The sequence below is a fragment of the Nycticebus coucang genome, chromosome 19, assembly GCF_027406575.1.
Source record: "Nycticebus coucang isolate mNycCou1 chromosome 19, mNycCou1.pri, whole genome shotgun sequence".
In the NCBI taxonomy this organism is placed as follows: domain Eukaryota; kingdom Metazoa; phylum Chordata; class Mammalia; order Primates; family Lorisidae; genus Nycticebus; species Nycticebus coucang.
Window position 1 is genome coordinate 699949 of NC_069798.1, and position 17903 is coordinate 717851.

Below are 17903 nucleotides of genomic sequence, written 5' to 3' on the forward strand. Positions count from 1 at the left end.
CTCAACGTAAGCAAATCAATTTGCCTTTATAATATTACATTAACAGAATCAAGAACAAGATCATATCAATAAATACAAGGCAACTCTGTCTCAAAAAAGCAAAAAATGTGTACATAACCAGAATAAAGTCCAAGACGCTAACTCTGATGTATTTCTTGGCCCATCTTTTTAAGATCTCTTAAGTTCTTCCCTGTGAACCAAAATAAAATCTTAAGGCTCCTCCCGCAGCAACTGACGGACTGGACCCCCTCTTGACCAAGGGAATCCCTAATATCATTGCTAGCCACAAGAAAGGAGATCAGACTGGCCTCATGCCCACTTCCCTTCTTAGAGACATCCTCTGTGACTCAATTATAGGCCTAAGGCTATGCAAAGACTTGCCTGCAGGTTTTGTTTGTTTGTTTTTTTGAGATAGTCTCAAGCTGTTGCCCTAGGTAGAGTGCCCTGGCATCATAGCTCATAGCAACCTCAAACTCTTGGGCTTAAATGATTGTCTTGCCTCAGCCTCCCAAGTAGCTGGGACTACAGGTGCCCGCCACAATACGTGGCTATTTATTTTTTTATTTTATTTATCTATTTTTGAGACAGAGCCTCGAGCCGTCACCCTGGGTAGAGTGCTGTGGCATCACAGCTCACAGCAACCTCCAACTCCTGGGCTCAAGCAATTCTCTTGCTTCCGCCTCCCAAGTAGCTGGGACTACAGGTGCCCGCCACAATGCCCGGCTATTTTTTGGTTGCAGCCGTCAGTTTGGCAGGCCCAGGCTAGATTCAAACCCGCCAGCTAGATGTATGTGGCTGGCGCCTTGCCACTTGAGCCACAAGTGCCAAGCCAACACCCGGCTATTTGTTTTTAGCTGGCCCAAGCTGAGTTCGAACCCACCAGCCTTGGTGTATGTGGCCCACGCCCTACTCACTGAGCTATGGGCACCGCCCAACCTGTAGGTTATCAATGTACAGAACAAACCACTTAAGTCTATCCCTACTTTGTCTCTGATTAACTGACCCTTTATGTTAAGCACTCCTTTCCTCTGACTCCAGGCCTACTAGAGACTAACTCTTTCAGCCCACTGTCACCTAAAGAATCTTTAAACCAGTGGTTCTCAACCTTCCTAATACCATGACCCTTTAATACAGTTCCTCATGTTGTGGTGACCCCCAACCATAAAATTATTTTCGTTGATACTTCATAACTGTAATTTTGCTACTGTTATGAATTATAATGTAAATTATCTGATATGCGGGTGTATTTTCATTGTTACAAAGAGGTCTCGACCCACAGGTTGAGAACTGCTGCTTTAAACCCTCATACAGGCCAGGTGTGATGGCTCACACCTATAATCCCAGCTCTGGGAGGCCAAGGCGGGTAGGTTGCTTTAGTTCACGAGTTCAAGACCAGCCTGAGAAAAAGCGAGACCCCATCTCTACTAAAATTAGAAAAACTGAGGCAAGAAGATCACTTGAGCCTGAGTTGGAGGTTCCTGTGAGCTATGATGCCATAGCACTCTACCCAGGGTGACAGCTTAACACTTTGTCTCAAAAAAATAAAAAATAGGCCGGGCGTGGTGGCTCACGCCTGTAGTCCCAGCGCTGTGGGAGACCGAGGCGGGTGGATTGCCTGAGCTCAGAGGTTCGAGACCTGTATGTAACAGCAGTGAGCCAGAGTAAGACCCCGTCTGTACTAACATCAAGAACATGGCCAGAGGAAGACAAAAAAGAGTACTTCAAACGAAGAAGTATGAACAAGGAAGTTGAAATTAAAAATTAAAAAAAATTAAAAAAATGGGCGGCGCCTGTGGCTCAACACGTAGGGCGCCGGTCCCATATGCTGGAGGTGGCGGGTTCAAGCCCAGCCCCGGCCAAAAAAAAAAAAAAAAATTAAAAAAATAAATAAATAAAAAATAAATAAACCCTTCTATACCTAGCCAAACCAATGCACACATTAATTTATGACCTCACCTGTAATTCCTGTCACCCTAAAATGTATAAAACCAAACTGTAACCTTACCACCTTAAGTCCACTTGCTCAAGGGTTCTTGGGTGTGGCTCTGGGCCATGGTCCTCAATTTGGCTCAGAGAGTATGGCTTCTTCTCCATTGACATCCCAAAGCAGACCAATTCTAAGTCTTATTTCCCAGGATGGGAATATACGAATATACAGAGCATTTCTTGCATCACTCTGAGTAACTTAGAATCAGAGTGCTTTACAAGTTTCTACAGTTGAGGTCCTACACTTACCTAACCTATGGGGTTGAAGGTTCATGGACCACATTACACTTTTGCCCAGGTTACACTTAGCGGAACCACATCCCCTGGCCACTTAATGCCAAAAACTGAAGTAGTCACAGGTAAGAGGAAAATACAGAATAAGACAACACACAACCATTTCTTTATTCCAAATGCCACACTAAATTATCAGCATTATGTAAATGTCTTACACTGTAGATAAACAGTGAATAAAGACAAACATTTGAAAGGCAGAGAGACAAGTCGTTCTCCTACTTATTGCCTACATATAAGCAGGAGATTATATAAATTATATAATCCCTATACTTGAGCTCTCATCTCTAAAATGCAAATAATAATAGTATCCACACTTCGTAAATCTTTTAAGAGGATCAAATTATTTGATGTCTCTAACAGCACCTAGCATACAGTATTTCTTTTTTCTAAAGTATCTTTTTTTTTTTTTGAAACAAAGTCTCACTCTGTCACCAGGGTAGAGTACTGTGGCGTCACAGCTCACAGCAACCTCAAACTCTTGTGTTTAAGGGATTCTCTGGCCTCAGCCTCCCAAGTAGCTGGGACTACAGGCACCCACCACAACGCCCAGCTATTTTTTTATTGCAGTTATTACTATTGTTTAGCAGGCCCAGGCCAGGTTTGAACCTGCCTGCCTTGGTGTATGTGGCTGGCACCCTAACCATTGAACTACTGGCACTGAGCCATGAACTTTAATTTCTAAGATGTGAACGTGAATCTTTTTAATAGTTCCCCTCCTAAACCTTAAATTTTTCTACTCTGGTATAATCTTTACAAACCAGCTCTATCAAGATTAAAGCAATGATAATGTTAATTTAACTTTATATAATACTTTAACCTATTCCACTTAAAACATAGGTAATCCACTAAGGGAAAAGCAGGAGTGTTCTAATTATTCACTTAACCTTCTTTCCTGCTAATGGGATAGGACCTCTGGGTGCTACATAATTAGTGGTGGTTAACAGGAGACAAGAATGTGATGAAATTTAGAAAGCTAAAAAAAAAAAAAAAAATTAAAAAGCCTAAATTAAAATATTTGAAAATTCAAATCAGTTATGTTTTTGCATTTTTAAGCACTAAGCAATTTTCTTCAAAAATAAGATAATTCACGGGTGGCGCCTGTGGCTCAAAGGACTAAGGCTCCAGCCCCATATGCCGGAGGTGGTGGGTTCAAACCCAGACCCGGCCAAAAAAAACTGCACAAAAAAATAAATAAATAAATAAATAAGATAATTCACATAACTATTTAAATGATGGCAGTAGGAAAAATGTGTAAAATGCGAGTTGAAGCTACCCCTGAATCTGGATCAGAACTGCTTTCTTGACAGGCAAGTGCCCACAAGCACAGGTTAGTCATTCAAGAGTTTATAAGTTACTAGTCTCAGCCAAGAGACACTCCTAGGAAGGGTGAAACAGGAGTCACACACTGTTTACACTACATGTCCTTCTCAAAACTGTAAGGACAATGCAGACGCAGATCAGTGACTTCCAGGAGCTGAGAGAGGAGAATGGCACGAAGGACTTTAGGGGGTGATGGGACCTGATTATGGGGATAGTTAACAACAGGTCTGTCAAAACTTGCAAAGAACTGTAAATAAAAAGTGGTAATTTTTTCTGTATGTAAATTATACCAAAAAACAGAAAAAATGTTGTAGGGAAAAATTGTCTATTAAAAGGTTACAAATTTGCATGTCCTTTAAAATAAATCATATAAAAGATTTCCCTTCATGAGTTCAAATGCTGGAAAATACTAGTATAATCAAGTATACATATTTTCCAAGCAATAAGAAATAAGAAAAAATACTTGATTTTGAGGAACAGCTAATAAAAAGCTCATACAAGTATGCAGTCCCCAACCCCTGGGCCACAGAGCTCTGCCCTCCACCCCCAGTCTGTGGAAAAATCGCCTTCCATAGAACTCAGGAACCCAGATACACAGCAAGAGGTGAGCAGCTAGCAATTTTGGGAGGCAGCTTGGTCTGTAGTTACAGTCCCCAGCCACTCCCCACTGCTCCCATCACTGCCTGAGCTCTGCCTCCTGTTCCATCCCTGGAAAAATTGTCTTCTATGAAACAGACCCTGGTGCCAAAAATGCTGGGGACCACCAATGCAATATGATCAAATGTCTGTATTTGGTATCCTTGCTTTCCCTAAACTCATAATTTTAGTTTAATTTTTATGAATACAGGAAAAGTGTTAAAAAGACAATTATAAGTAAAACTAGGAAATAATTCATGACATTTTTATGTACTGCAAAAACTATTAAAATAAACCCGGCTGAACACTTAATGTTCAATGTTTCAACTATAAGACTTAAGGAGGATCCTGAAGCCTGAGAAGACAGAGATTTTGCTTTCCCTGCCAGTCCTGCTTCCTTCCCCTCCCGGGAAACCTCCCATCTCCTAACCAGCCAGGCTTGATGCTGAGTGCTCAACCTCCACAAGCCACGCTAACAGGAAAACCGAGGCAGAGAAGAAAGAAGGAAAGGGTGGTGCTATGAGCTATGCCACCTCCCACCCCCATTCTTCTAGAAAGGCCACCCTGGGGTGGGAAGCTAGGGTTCTCAGCAGCCACTCACTGACACAACTCCAGGACTGGACCTACACAGCAGAAGCTCTGTGAATGTTTATAGGGAACTGGGCCCTCTTTGCTCAAAAGAAAAGTAATGCACACACCTGAAGAGGCTCTGCCCTAGCATAGCCTCACTTCCAGAATGAGCCTGTCACGTTGCTGATGAAAAAGATGGGTTTATATCCTGTAGGCAAGGATACCCTGAAACTTCCTCTCATTCCACAATCCTAACACATCTCTTGATCCCTAACAAAGAGGTACCTCTGCCACCCTGTTCCTGCCTACAGCTTTCAAACTCATTGGTTTTAGAACCCTTTATCCTCACAGGGGTCCTCAAACTACAGCCCGTGGGCCACATGAGGCAGTGTGATTGTATTTGTTTCCGTTTTGTTTTTTTACTTCAAAATAAGATAGGTGCAGTATGCATAGGAATTTGTTCATAGTTTTTTTTTAAACTATAGTCCGGCCCTCCAACGGTCTGAGGGACAGTGAACTGCCCATTTAAAAAGTTTGAGGACCCCTGCTAGACAATTAAGAAGATTCTGAAGAATCTTGGTCTATCAATATTTACTATACTAAAAGTTGAAACTGAAGTTTTCTTTAAAAAAAAAAAACTTATTAATTTATTTAAACACATTATATATTAATAACATTTTTATGGGGGGGAAAATAAAAACAAAAACAGTGAGAAGGATGTGTTATTGTACATTTTTGCCAAACCCCCTCAAGGGCCCCTCACAACAGCCAGATCTCACATCTGCTGCTGTAGTCCTCCTCAGACAGCCTCAAAACTACACCGTACACAAAGGCAAATGGCGTCCTAGTAGTACTATGAGACAGTTATGACCTCTCAGTTCCTCTGGGGCCTCAGGGACCCCAGCCCCCTGGCCCACCCTGGTTCCCAGGAGCCCTGCTGGGCAGTCAGCTTCCCCACGGATCCTGCCCTTACTGGGGCACCCTTCTTGGATCACTCAACATCAACACCTGTGCCATCTTCCCTAACTTAAAAAACAGAGCAATGGGCAGTGCCTGTGGCTCAATGGAGTAGGGCGCCGGCCCCATATGCCAGAGGTAGCGGGTTCAAACCCAGCCCCAGCCAAAAACTGTAAAAAAAAAAAAAAAAAAGATTAAAAAATAGAGCAACAACAACTTTCTTCTTTTCCCCCCATGTCACCAAACTTCAGGAAAAAGTGGTTCCCACTGCTTCTACCACCTTGCTTATTTTTATAATTACCAAACTATTACACAGAGACCTTATTCAAAAAAAAAAAAATTCAAACAGTACAGATAAATAACCATTCACAATCCCAATCTCCTCTTCAGAGGTAATGTAATTACTTTATCCCTAAAAAATGCTCTGAATCTACTTCTTTTTTTTGCTCACCTGAGCTAGAGAGCAGTGGCATCATCATAGTTCACTGCAACCTCCAACTCCTGAACTAGGACTACAGGCTGTGTAGTCTAATTTTTTCTATTTTTAGAAACCAGCTAATTTTTTCTATTTTTAGTAGAGACAGACCTTACTCTTGGTCAGGTTGGTCTGGAACTCCTGAGGTCAAAGGATCTTCTTCTCACCCTGGCCTCCCAGAGTGCTAGGATTACAGGTATGAGCCACCACACATGGCCTAGATGCCTATTCTTTTTGTGACCTCAGTTAATGACAAAAGGATGAGGGCCAGCAATTAGATAAAATGAATTTATGCTCCTATACAAAGTGAGTACTAAGCTAATGTTAAAACCATGCTGATTTTATGACAATTCACAAAGACAGAAAAATAAGACATATTATGGCTTATGTATAAAATCTTCATATTTCATTACCCATATGCAGATGAAAGCTTCCACATTTGTATCATCTTAATTTACAGTAAGTGCCTATAGGGTTTAGAAACGTTTTCACATATAGTACCTCTTTAAAATTTTACAGCTCTATGAGGTTAGCATTTTAAAGATAAGAAAGACAAAGTTATTATTTTTTTTGAGACAGAGTCTCATTCTATCTCCCTCAGTAGAATACTATGGTGTCACAGCTCATAGCAACGTCAAACTCTTGGGCTCAAGTGATCTTCCCACCTCAGCCTCCCGAGCAGTTGAGACCACAGGCGCCCGCCACAATGCCTAGCTAAGAAAGACAAAGTTTTTTTTTTGTTTGTTTGTTTTTTTAAAAGACAGAGTCTTACTTTATCGCCCTTGGTAGAGTGCCGTGGCATCACACAGTTCACAGCAACCTCCAACTCCTGGGCTTAGGCGATTCTCTTGCCTCAGCCTCCCACGTAGCTGGGAGTATAGGTGCCCGCCACAACGCCCAGCTATTTTTTTGTTGCAATTTGACTGGGGCCGGGTTTGAACCCGCCACCCTCAGTATATGGGGCCGGTGCCCTACGCACTAAGCCACAGGCGCCACCCAGAAAGACAAAATTTTGAAAGAAAAAATTATTTGCTCAAAATTGCAAAGCAGGAAAGTTGCACACCCAGAAACCACAAGGTAAAACTTACATCCTCTGATTCAAATCAAGTCCTACTCCTTTATATCATTTGAATAGCACTCAAAAACTCTAGCAAAATTGAAATATTAAGTTCTTACATATTTTTAGACCTAATTTAGATCTAAATTTAGATAATTTAGAAAAATTATCTCTACTTTCAAAGTTAAATAAAAAACATAAAAATTGACTGTAAAAAATAAATTATTTTTTCTTTTCCTGTATAGAATGTAATCCCTCAGAAAGCCTGCATTTTACTTAAAGGAACAATTAAAATTTCCTATATCCTACATCAATATGTAGACAGATTATAAAATTAGAAATAAAAATTCTTAAATCCTGGCTCAGCGCCCACAGCACACTGATTATAGCACCCTGGAGCCAAGGCTGGAGGGTTAAAGCCCAGCCCAGGCCAGCTAAACAACGACAACTGCAAAAAAAAAAAAATAGCCAGGCATTGTGGCAGGAGCCTGTAGTCCCAGCTACTTAGAAGCTTGAGGCAAGAGAATCGCATAAGCCCAAGAGTTTGAGGTTGCTTTGAGTTGTCACACCACAGCATTCTACCAAGGGTGACATAGTGAGACTGTCTCAAAAAAAAATAAAAAATTCTTAAATCCTTTATTTAGGCATTGCCATTAACAAAATACCTAACGTTCCCAAACGAACGGTGATGTAACTGCTACACCTATGCTACGCTAGTATTTAAGTGTCATACTTAAAATTCCTGCAAGGGACACATACAACCTCCTTAATTTCATAATCAGAATTTTGAATAAAATATTTAAGTTATTACAAAAAAATAAAGCATTAGGCCAGGCACGGTGACTCATGCCTGTAATCCTAGCACTCTGGGAGGTGAGGTGGGCAGATCACTTGAACTCATGAGTTCAAGACCAGCCTGAGCAAAAGTGAAGACCCCCATCTCTACTAAAAATACAAAAACAGGCAAGAGTATCACTTGAGCCCAAAAGTTAGAGGTTGCTGTGAGCTATGACGCCACAGCACTCTACGCAGGGCAACAGCTTGAGACTGTCTCACCAAAAAATAAAAATAAAAATAAAATAAAGCATTTAACTCATTATTCATCTTACTAAAACACTGTTTCCGAGTCTGTTTTTCCTACACTACTCCACAGGAGAAGAACACATTTAACTGATATCTTTATTATGACATACTACTTTTGGATTGTGAAAAAAATAAATTGATCTTAAACTAATTCTTATTAAGGGCTGTGGATTGTGGCGAACTCAATTACACAAATAATAATAATAGTTAATTTTTTTTTTTTTGGTAGAGACAGAGTCTTACTTTATGGCCCTCGGTAGAGTGCCATGGCATCACACAGCTCACAGCAACCTCCAACTCCTGGGTTTAAGCGATTCTCTTGCCTCAGCCTCCCAAGTAGCTGGGACTACAGGCGCTCACCACAACGCCCAGCTATTTTTTGGTTGCAGTTCAGCTGGGGCCAGGTTTGAACCCGCCACCCTCAGTATATGGGGCCAGCGCCCTACCAACTGAGCCATAGGCGCCGCCCAATAATAGTTAATTTTTTAAACTAAGATTCTTTATACCACACCCTGAGATATTATAAAAATATAGACCAGTAACTAAAGTAACTCATTTTTCTTCATATTTTCCTCTTCCTAAATACAGAAAATACATACATGCAGTCAACACATCCTTATCAGAAAAACCTAGAAACAGTAGTAAGATGGTTCCGTGCTCAAGTTAGTCTAAACAAGACTGCAAAGCTGCTTTATAAGAAATATTTCAGACTCTCACTTACCTCTGTTTCTGTATAATGTGAACATCCCAATTTACCTGTAATAAAAATACAAAAAATTACTTTCAAAGAATTCAGCTTTTTTACTCATTGATAAAAATATTTGCACTACTCTAGTCGTGACTTTATTATATCTAAGAAAATATCTGTGAAAATAAAAGGTACCAGAATGACCAAATATTCTTAAAAGTCTTGCTAACAAACTGACATTTAAATAGGCTGAGGAGGAAATAATAAAGAAAAAGATAAGAAAATATATATTTAATTGTAATAAGATCTAAAACATATACTGTATACATGTATTAAATACATATATCCAAATTAATTAAAGGAAAATAAAAATACAGCACTTTTAAAGTCTTGCTTTCCTTTTAAAATATCTTAAAATACTTTACATACATTTTAAAGATACCTTATAAAATCTTTAGAAGGCTCTTAGGCTTTTCCTCAGTTTAAAGGCACACTGATTTTTTGTTTAATGAACGATTTTTTTTTTTTTTTTTTTTTTTTGTAGAGACAGAGTCTCACTTTACGGCCCTCAGTAGAGTGCCGTGGCCTCACACAGCTCACAGCAACCTCCAACTCCTGGGCTTAAGCGATTCTCTTGCCTCAGCCTCCCAAGTAGCTGGGACTACAGGCGCCCACCAAAGGCGCCTGGCTATTTTTTGGTTGCAGTTTGGCCGGGGCCGGGTTTGAACCCACCACCCTCGGTATATGGGGCCAGCGCCTTACCGACTGAGCCACAGGCGCCGCCCTAATGAATGAACGAATTTTATTTTTTATTTATTTATTTATTCTTTGAGTCAGAGTCTTACTACATTGCCCTCAATAGAGTGCTATGGTGTCACAGTTCACAGCAACCTCAAACTCCTGGGCTCAAGTGATTCTCTGGTCTCAGCCTCCCAAGTAGCTGGGACTACAGGAGTCTGCCACAACACCTGGCTATTTTTAGAGATGGGGGTCTCCCTCTTGCTCAGGCTGAACTCCTAAACTCAAGCAATTTTCCCAGCTCGGCTTCCCAGAATGCTAGGATTATAGGCATGAGCCACCACACCCAGCAAGGTATACTGATTTTTATAAAGAGAAATGTTTCAAACTCATTATTTTCTTTAATAAATGATAGTTGTTTTTCTTTAATATATGATTAGGTAAAACTAGTTATTCTTCCAACAGAGTATCATCTAAAGCATAAATAAAACTGAATGGCTCGGCTTGGCACCTGTGGCTCAAGTGGCTAAGGCGCTAGCCACATACACCTGAGCTGGCAGGTTCGAATCCAGCCCGGGCCTGCCAAACAACAATAACAGCTACAACCAAAAAATGGCCGGGTGTTGTGGCGGGTGCCTGTAGTCCCAGCTACTTGGGAGGCTGAGGCAAGAGAATCGCTTGAGCACAGGAGTTGGAGGTTGCTGTGAGCTGTGATGTCACAGCGCTCTACCAAGGGTGACAGCTTGAGGCTCTGTCTCAAAAATAAATAAATAAATAAATAAATATCAAACACGCTACAAAGCTGTAAAAGAAGGAAAACTAAATTAAAACTACATGAAGTACATGGAAATCATTTAAAAATATAAGCAAAGTCAAACACTAATTAACTTTCCCTTATATTTTGCAAGTAACTTTTCTTAGTCTAAAAAATCTAGTGCAGCACCTAAGGCAACTAAGATCTAATGACAGCACAAAAAACTGACATTTCAGATTTGTTCAGCCCCAAGAATCATTTTATGGACTTCCAAACATATATTTAATGGTTTTGGAATGTCTTTATTAATCTTAAATGAGAAAATCTTGAAATATTCACCTTTTTACATAAATATTGAGCCATTACATATTTAACGATGGCTCAATGAAAATATTTTCTTTTATTTTTTTATTTTTTTTTGTAGAGACAGAGTCTCACTGTAGAGTGCTGTGGTAGAGCCCTCAGGTAGAGTGCTGTGGCGTCACACGGCTCACAGCAACCTCCAACTCCTGGGCTGAAGCGATTCTCTTGCCTCAGCCTCCGGAGTAGCTATGACTACAGGCGCCCGCCACAACGCCCGGCTATTTTTTTGGTTGCAGTTTGGCCGGGGCTGGGTTTGAACCCGCCACCCTCGGCATATGGGCCGGCACCCTACTCACTGAGCCACAGGCGCCGCCCTTCTTTTTTTTTTTAAAGAGACAAGTTTCACCAGGCTAGGAGTGCAGATGTCCAATCACAGCTTATTGAAGCCTCCAACTTTTGGGCTCAAGTGATCCTCCCATCTCAGCCTCCTAAGTAGCTGGGACTACAGGTGCACCACCATGCACAGCTAATTCTCAAATTTTTCACAAACTGAGTCTCACTATGTTGCCTAGGCTGGCCTACAACTCCTGGCCTCTAGCAATCCTCTCACTTTAGCCTCCTAATGTGCTGAGATTACAGGCATAAACCATCACGCCTAGCCAGAAAAAAATATATAGTTGGGCAATGTATGGGGACAAAATGCCCCACATATATTTATTTTCTCATTTGATTCTCACAATAGTTTTTTAAGAGGCTAAACAAATACTACTTCCGTTTTGCAAATAAAGAAATAGAACCAGAGACAGAGAGTTAGACAGCCTGCCTAAGGTTATCGTAAGCAGTGAGCATTATAACCAAGAATAAAAACTACACATTCTGCAGCCAATTTTTATGGTCGTTCCATGTTCTTATGTGACATTAATAATTGATCTGCTTTGATCTGGAAGAGCAAAGGAACTTGGTAGAAATCAAGATGACACCATAGGAAAAATATTTTCCAGGCCAACTTAATTTCCAAGTGTAAGTCATCATCTTCCCACTCTAACTGCCCCACCTGCCTTCCCTATTGCACAGGCAGGAAGTCTAAAATCCTTTGAAAATTCCTTCCTCTTTCTCACCCACATATCAAATATGAAAGAGCCAAGCCCTATTCTGTTCCTAAATCACTCACAAGTTGACTCTTTCCATCTATACTGTCCTAGTTCAGATCTCCATCATCTTCTGTTTGAACAGCTGTAACACTTCTAACTGGTTTAATAACCTGAAACTTATTATAAACTAAAAGTGGTATGAAATCCCTCAGTTTTACCCAATTCAACACATCTTCTACAAAGTCCCCCACATTTATCTTGCTAAAAAGAGTAATTTATTGCCCAGAACAGTAGCTCATGCCTGTAATCCCAGCACTCTGGGAGGCTAAGCCAGGAGGATCACTTGAGCTCAGGAGTTTTGAGACCAGCCTGACCAAGAGCAAGACCCATCTCTCCTAAAAACAGAAAAACTAGCCAGGCACTGTGGTGGGCACCTATAGTCCCAAGTACTGAGGAGCCTGAGGCAGGAGGATTGCTTGAGCCCAGGAGTTTGATGTTGCTGTGAGGTAGGATGAGCCGTGGAACTCTAGCCTGGGCAAAAGAGTGAGACTCTAGTCTCAAAAAAAGGGGGGCGGGGGGCGGCACCTGTGGCTCAGTGAGTAGAGCGCCCACCCCATATACCGATGGTGGCGGGGTCAAACCCAGCCCCAGCCAAACTGCAACAAAAAATAGCCAGGTGTTGTGGTGGGCGCCTGTGGTCCCAGCTACTCAGGAGGCTGAGGTAAGAGAATCGCTTAAGCCCAAGAGCTGGAGGTTGCTGTGAGCTGTGTGCTCTACCGAGGGCAACAAAGTGAGACTCTGTCTCTTAAAAAAAAAGAAGAAGAAGAAGTAATTTGCTTACATCATTTTCCTGCTTACAATCTTTTCACGGCTCTCCACTGCCTATACAGACTCAACAGTGTGGCTGGCACAGAGTCCTTCATCACCTGATCCCAGCAAACATTCCTTTCCAGCCGTCTCATTCTCTCCTCTCCCCCACACATCCTCTGCTCAAGGCACAGTGAATGCCCACTGCAGAGAAGACAAACAGGTTTAACCTCACGTGCCAACTCTAAATAATTGGTAGTGGCTGCCTGAAGCATCCTGTTGAGAACTCTAAGGCTGTTTATGAATTTAGCAGAAAAATGAGATGACTGATTAACAGCGTCTGCTTTTGGCATGGAGAAGGAGGTGGCAGCACAGACACAGCACCTGCCACCATATTGCTGCCTCCTCCACACCTCCAAGTCTTACCACCCAGTGCTGTTTCTGCCACGCATGCCCCTCCCTCCATCCCACAGCTTATCCTTAAGACCTCCAGAAACCATAACTCCTCTGTTGACACTTACCCATAGTCAACCACTCTATTCTCTGAGCTCCCATAGTTTTCTATACATGTCCCTATTATTGTCAAATTACTGCACTATACTGTGAACTTCATGAAGGTATGGGTGCACTCTATCTCTCTTTGTATCTTTGACATCTAGAACAGTGCACCTACAAGAAACTCAAAAGGTGGTAAAATTCATGGGCAGCGCCTGTGGCTCAAAGGAGTAGGGTGCTGGCCCCATATGCCGGAGGTGGCAGGTTCAAATCCAGCCCTGGCCAAAAACTGAAAAAAAAAAAAAAGGTGGTAAAATTCATAAATGAAATGATGAATTCCTCTAACATGGTACTTTCACTAAAACTCCAGGAAGACTTGACCAAGCCTGAGACCAGGTGCCTACAGGAATTGTTAGTAGTGTCCCACCACTACCCGACAACTACGTCTAGATACAAATAAGAATATAATTTCTTATTTCTGAGACATCCAAGATATCAAAGGAGCATATCAGATAGGAATTTGGCCTCTAGTTAAACTGGAGGTAGGAGAGAAAATAGGAAATGTAAGAGAATTTAAAAAACTGCATTAACACAGCAGTTTAAGCCAAGCATGGTAACTCACGCCTGTAATCCTAACACTCTGAAAGGCTGAGCTCAGGACTTTGAGACAAGCCTGACCAGGAGTGAGATCCTGTCTCTACCAAAAAAAGAAAAACTATGGGTAGTGCCTGTGGTTCAGTGAGTGGGGTGCTGGCCCCATATACTAAGGGTGGTGGGTTCAAACCCAACCCTGGCCAAACTGCAACAATAAAAAAAAATTAAAAAAAAAAAAAGGAAGAAAGAAAAACTAGGCAGGCATTGTGGTAGGCACCTATAGTCTCAGCTACTCAGAAGGCTGAGGCAAGAAGACCACTTGAGCCAAGTGTTTGAGGTTGCTGTGAGCTATTTAAAAATAAATAAATAAATACATAGTTTAAAAAGAACTGAGAGTCACAGCTAGATATGGGCCTGCAGGTCTTCTTATTAGAAATATAACCCCTCCATATACCTGACATTAGTCAAATTCTTATTAACGTTATACTAACATCCTAAATTGGTTTTAAATTTTAAAAGTTTATGAGATATAATCACTTCAAAATAATTTTTGGCATTATCTAGAAATACTGAATATAGCAACTGCACTTTTAGATATATATTCAACACAAGTGTTACATTTGTTCACCAAAAGACATATTCGATAATATTTACGGCAGCATTATTCATAATATTCAATAATTCTGTCGCCCTGTGTAGAGTGCCTTGGCATCACCACAGCTCAAAGCAACCTAAAACTCCTGGCCGCAAACAATCCTCTTGCCCCAACCTCCTGAGTAGCTAGGACTAGAGGCACCTGCCACAAAACTCAGCTAGTTTTTCTATTTTTGGTAGAGACAGGGTCTCCCTCTTGCTCTGGCTGGTTTCAAACTCCTGAGCTCAAGCAATCATTTCACCTCAACCTCCCAAAGTGCTAGGATTACAGACATGAACCATGCACCTGGTTCAGAAACAGTAACTTCTTACTGGAGAAACCTGGCAAACTCTATCTGAACCAAGTATCAAGGTCAGCATAACCACTGACGTCACATGGAGATCATGGGCCCCAAAAGGAAGTAAGGAGGAGCCCTTCTCCTCTCTAGCATTCTTCCCTCAAACACATAAGCCCATTCTAGTCATGAAAACATCAAGGAAACCCAAATGGAAGGACATTTTACAAAACACCTGACCAGTACACCTCTCATGACTGTCAAAGTCACAAGAAACTGTCACAGATCAGAAGAAGACTAAGGAGACATGGTGACTAAAAGTAAAAAGGCATCCTAGATGGGATTTATGCACTAGAAAGAGGACATAAATCGAAAACCTGGGAAATCCATACAAAGTCTGGAGTTTAGTTATTAGGATTGTATGAATGTTGGATTTTTAGTTTTAACAAACATACCACAATAATGTAAGATGTTAACATTAGGGGAACTGGGAGCTGAGTACATGGGAATTCTATGCATTATCTTTAAAACTTTTCTCTACATTTAAAATTATTCTGAAATTAAAAGTTTACTATTTTCCCCTCATAGTTTTAAACAACTATCTGGAGGAGATTTTCTTTTTTTTTCTACTTAGCCAATAAGAACCAAAGGGGAATATACATAGTTCTCATGACACTGTTACGTGACAAAGATGGGAACCATTGCTATTTCACAGAATCTGTGACCTAGGGAGTGATTCTGACCCTATACATAAAACAAGCAGAGTGCAACTCACCATCTCTTATCAACATACAGTCATACATCGATGATTTTTTTTCTCCTAAAGTTTATTTAAGACAAGACACAACTGGCTTGGTGCCTGTAGCACAGTGGTTACGGTAACAGCCACATACACCGAGGGTGGCAGGTTTGAACCCAGCCTGGACCAGCTAAACAATGACAACTGCAACAAAAAACAGCAGGGCACTGGGAGGCGCCTATGGCTCAGTGGGTGGGGCACCGGTCCCATATACCAAGGGTGGCAGGTTCAAGCCTGGCCCAGGCCAAATTGCAACAAAAAAACAGCTGGGCGTTGTGGCAGGCGCCTATAGTCCCAGCTGCTCAGGAGGCTGAGACAAAAGAATCACCTAAGCCCAGGAGCTGGAGGTTGCTATGAGCTGTGTGACGCCATGGCACTCTACTGAGGGCAATAAAGTGAGACTCTGTCTCTACAAAAAATAAATAATAAACAAAAAATAGCAGGGCGTTGGGCGGCGCCTGTGGCTCAAGGAGTAGGGCGCTGGTCCCATATGCCGGAGGTGGCGGGTTCAAACCCAGCCCCGGCCAAAAACCACAAAAAAAAAAAAAAAAAAAAAAAAATAGCAGGGCGTTGTAGTGGGCGCCAATAGTCCCAGCTTCTTGAGAGGCTGAGACAAGAGAATCGCTTAACCCCAAGAGTTTGAGGTTGCTGTGAGCTGTGATGTCACAGTACTCTACTGAGAACAACATAGTGAGACTCTGTCTCAAAAAAAAAAGACAAGATACAATTATAGGGGGGACTTTACCTAACAAATGCAATCAGTGTAACCTGGTATCTTGTACCCTCAATGAATCCCCAACAATTAAAAAAACAAACAAAATAAAAACTCTTTAGGAAGGTAATTATTTCCCAGCAGAGTACTAACTTCCTTAAGTACCAGTATCTGTTTATGACTAAATCCTTTCTGTTTCTTTTTGCATATGGTAGAAATATAGACACAAAACTACAAATGCATTATTTCAAAATTTCTCCCCCAAATTCCTGTGGCCACACTTATATAACCCAACACAAACATGTTGGAGGGTAAACTGGAAATGACAGTAATGTTATCTGATTATGGACAAAATATTTTGTAAAGGAAACCAAAGAACATCTGAACATACTGTGAAAGCCTCCTCTCGAGGACTTGGAAGTGGCCTAGGTAAATGAAGGAGCTTGAAATTCAAGCTCCATTATTAGCTTCATGTTAAACACTGTGTTTATGTTTGATTTTCTCTTCTTTAATAACTGGAACTATTTATATCAATCATAAAACATTTATGCACACATAACAATCTGGCAAGTTTGCTAGACTGAATTAACCTGACATATTTGAACACATTATCAAAGAGTCTAATTCTTACCTATTACCATAACTGATAAGGCACTTCACAATCCCTAATTCCACCACACACCTACAATACATACTCTGGACGCGTACAGATATACCTCATGTGTTCCTTTCATTTAATGATTAGGATGCGAATACTTAAGAAATACAGCAAGAATAGACCAAAAAAACAAATGTTTTAAAACATGTTTTCACTATTCCAACATTCTCCATAGTTTTTTTTTTTTTTTTTTTTTTAGTGAGACTCCATAGTTGAGTCTCACTATGTCACCCTCAGTAGAGTGCAGTGACGTCACAGCTCACAGCAACCTCAAACTCTTTGGGCTAAAGCCATTCTCCTGCCTCAGCCTCCCAAGTAACTGGAACTACAGGCTCCTGCCACAATACCAGGCTATTTTCTTTCTTTCTTTCTTTCTTTTCTCGGCTGTAGTTGTCATTGCTGTTTGGCAGGCCTGGGATGGGCTTGAACCCACAACCTCCGGTATATGTGGCTGGCACCCTAGCTGCTTGAGCTACAGGCGCTGAGCTGCCATAGTTTCTTTTTAAAGTCGAATGGATATTTTTTCAAGACCATCTTCTCCAAATTAGCATGAACTTTGCTTAGAAGCTTGACTGATCATATCCTCTTTTCAAATCCCAAACAAAGCCTAAATGTTTCCTATACCAAAAAACCATTCTCAAGGGATCCCTTTATTAGTATGCACACAAGTATTCATTGTTCCTCCCAGGAAAATCTACTACCAATCTTACAATTATTTTAAATCAAGATGTTGCCATAATTTTTTAAATGTTTTTATACATCTAAAACTAAAGGTACGTCAAAAATTTTGAAACCAAAATTTGAAATAAATGATTGTTGTCAGATTGGTATTAAAGTCCTAGAAGACAGATGGTGCCTGTGGCTCAAGGAGTAGGGTGCTGGCCCCATATACTGGAGGTGGGGGGTTCAAACCCGGCCCCGGCCAAAAATTGCAAAAAATAAAAAAAAAAATTAAAA

General features: G+C 41.0%; 1 protein-coding gene across 2 annotated transcripts in view; it reads right to left on the bottom strand.

Annotated features, from left to right (window-relative positions):
- The window catches only part of SPIRE1 (spire type actin nucleation factor 1), a 205130-nt gene that overhangs the window by 181053 nt on the left and 6174 nt on the right, over window positions 1-17903 (bottom strand). For both annotated transcript variants that reach the window (XM_053571882.1, XM_053571883.1), the window contains exon 2: window positions 9100-9134. In XM_053571882.1, the coding sequence (XP_053427857.1) occupies window positions 9100-9134 (35 nt within the window). The remainder of the gene's footprint in view (window positions 1-9099; window positions 9135-17903) is intronic.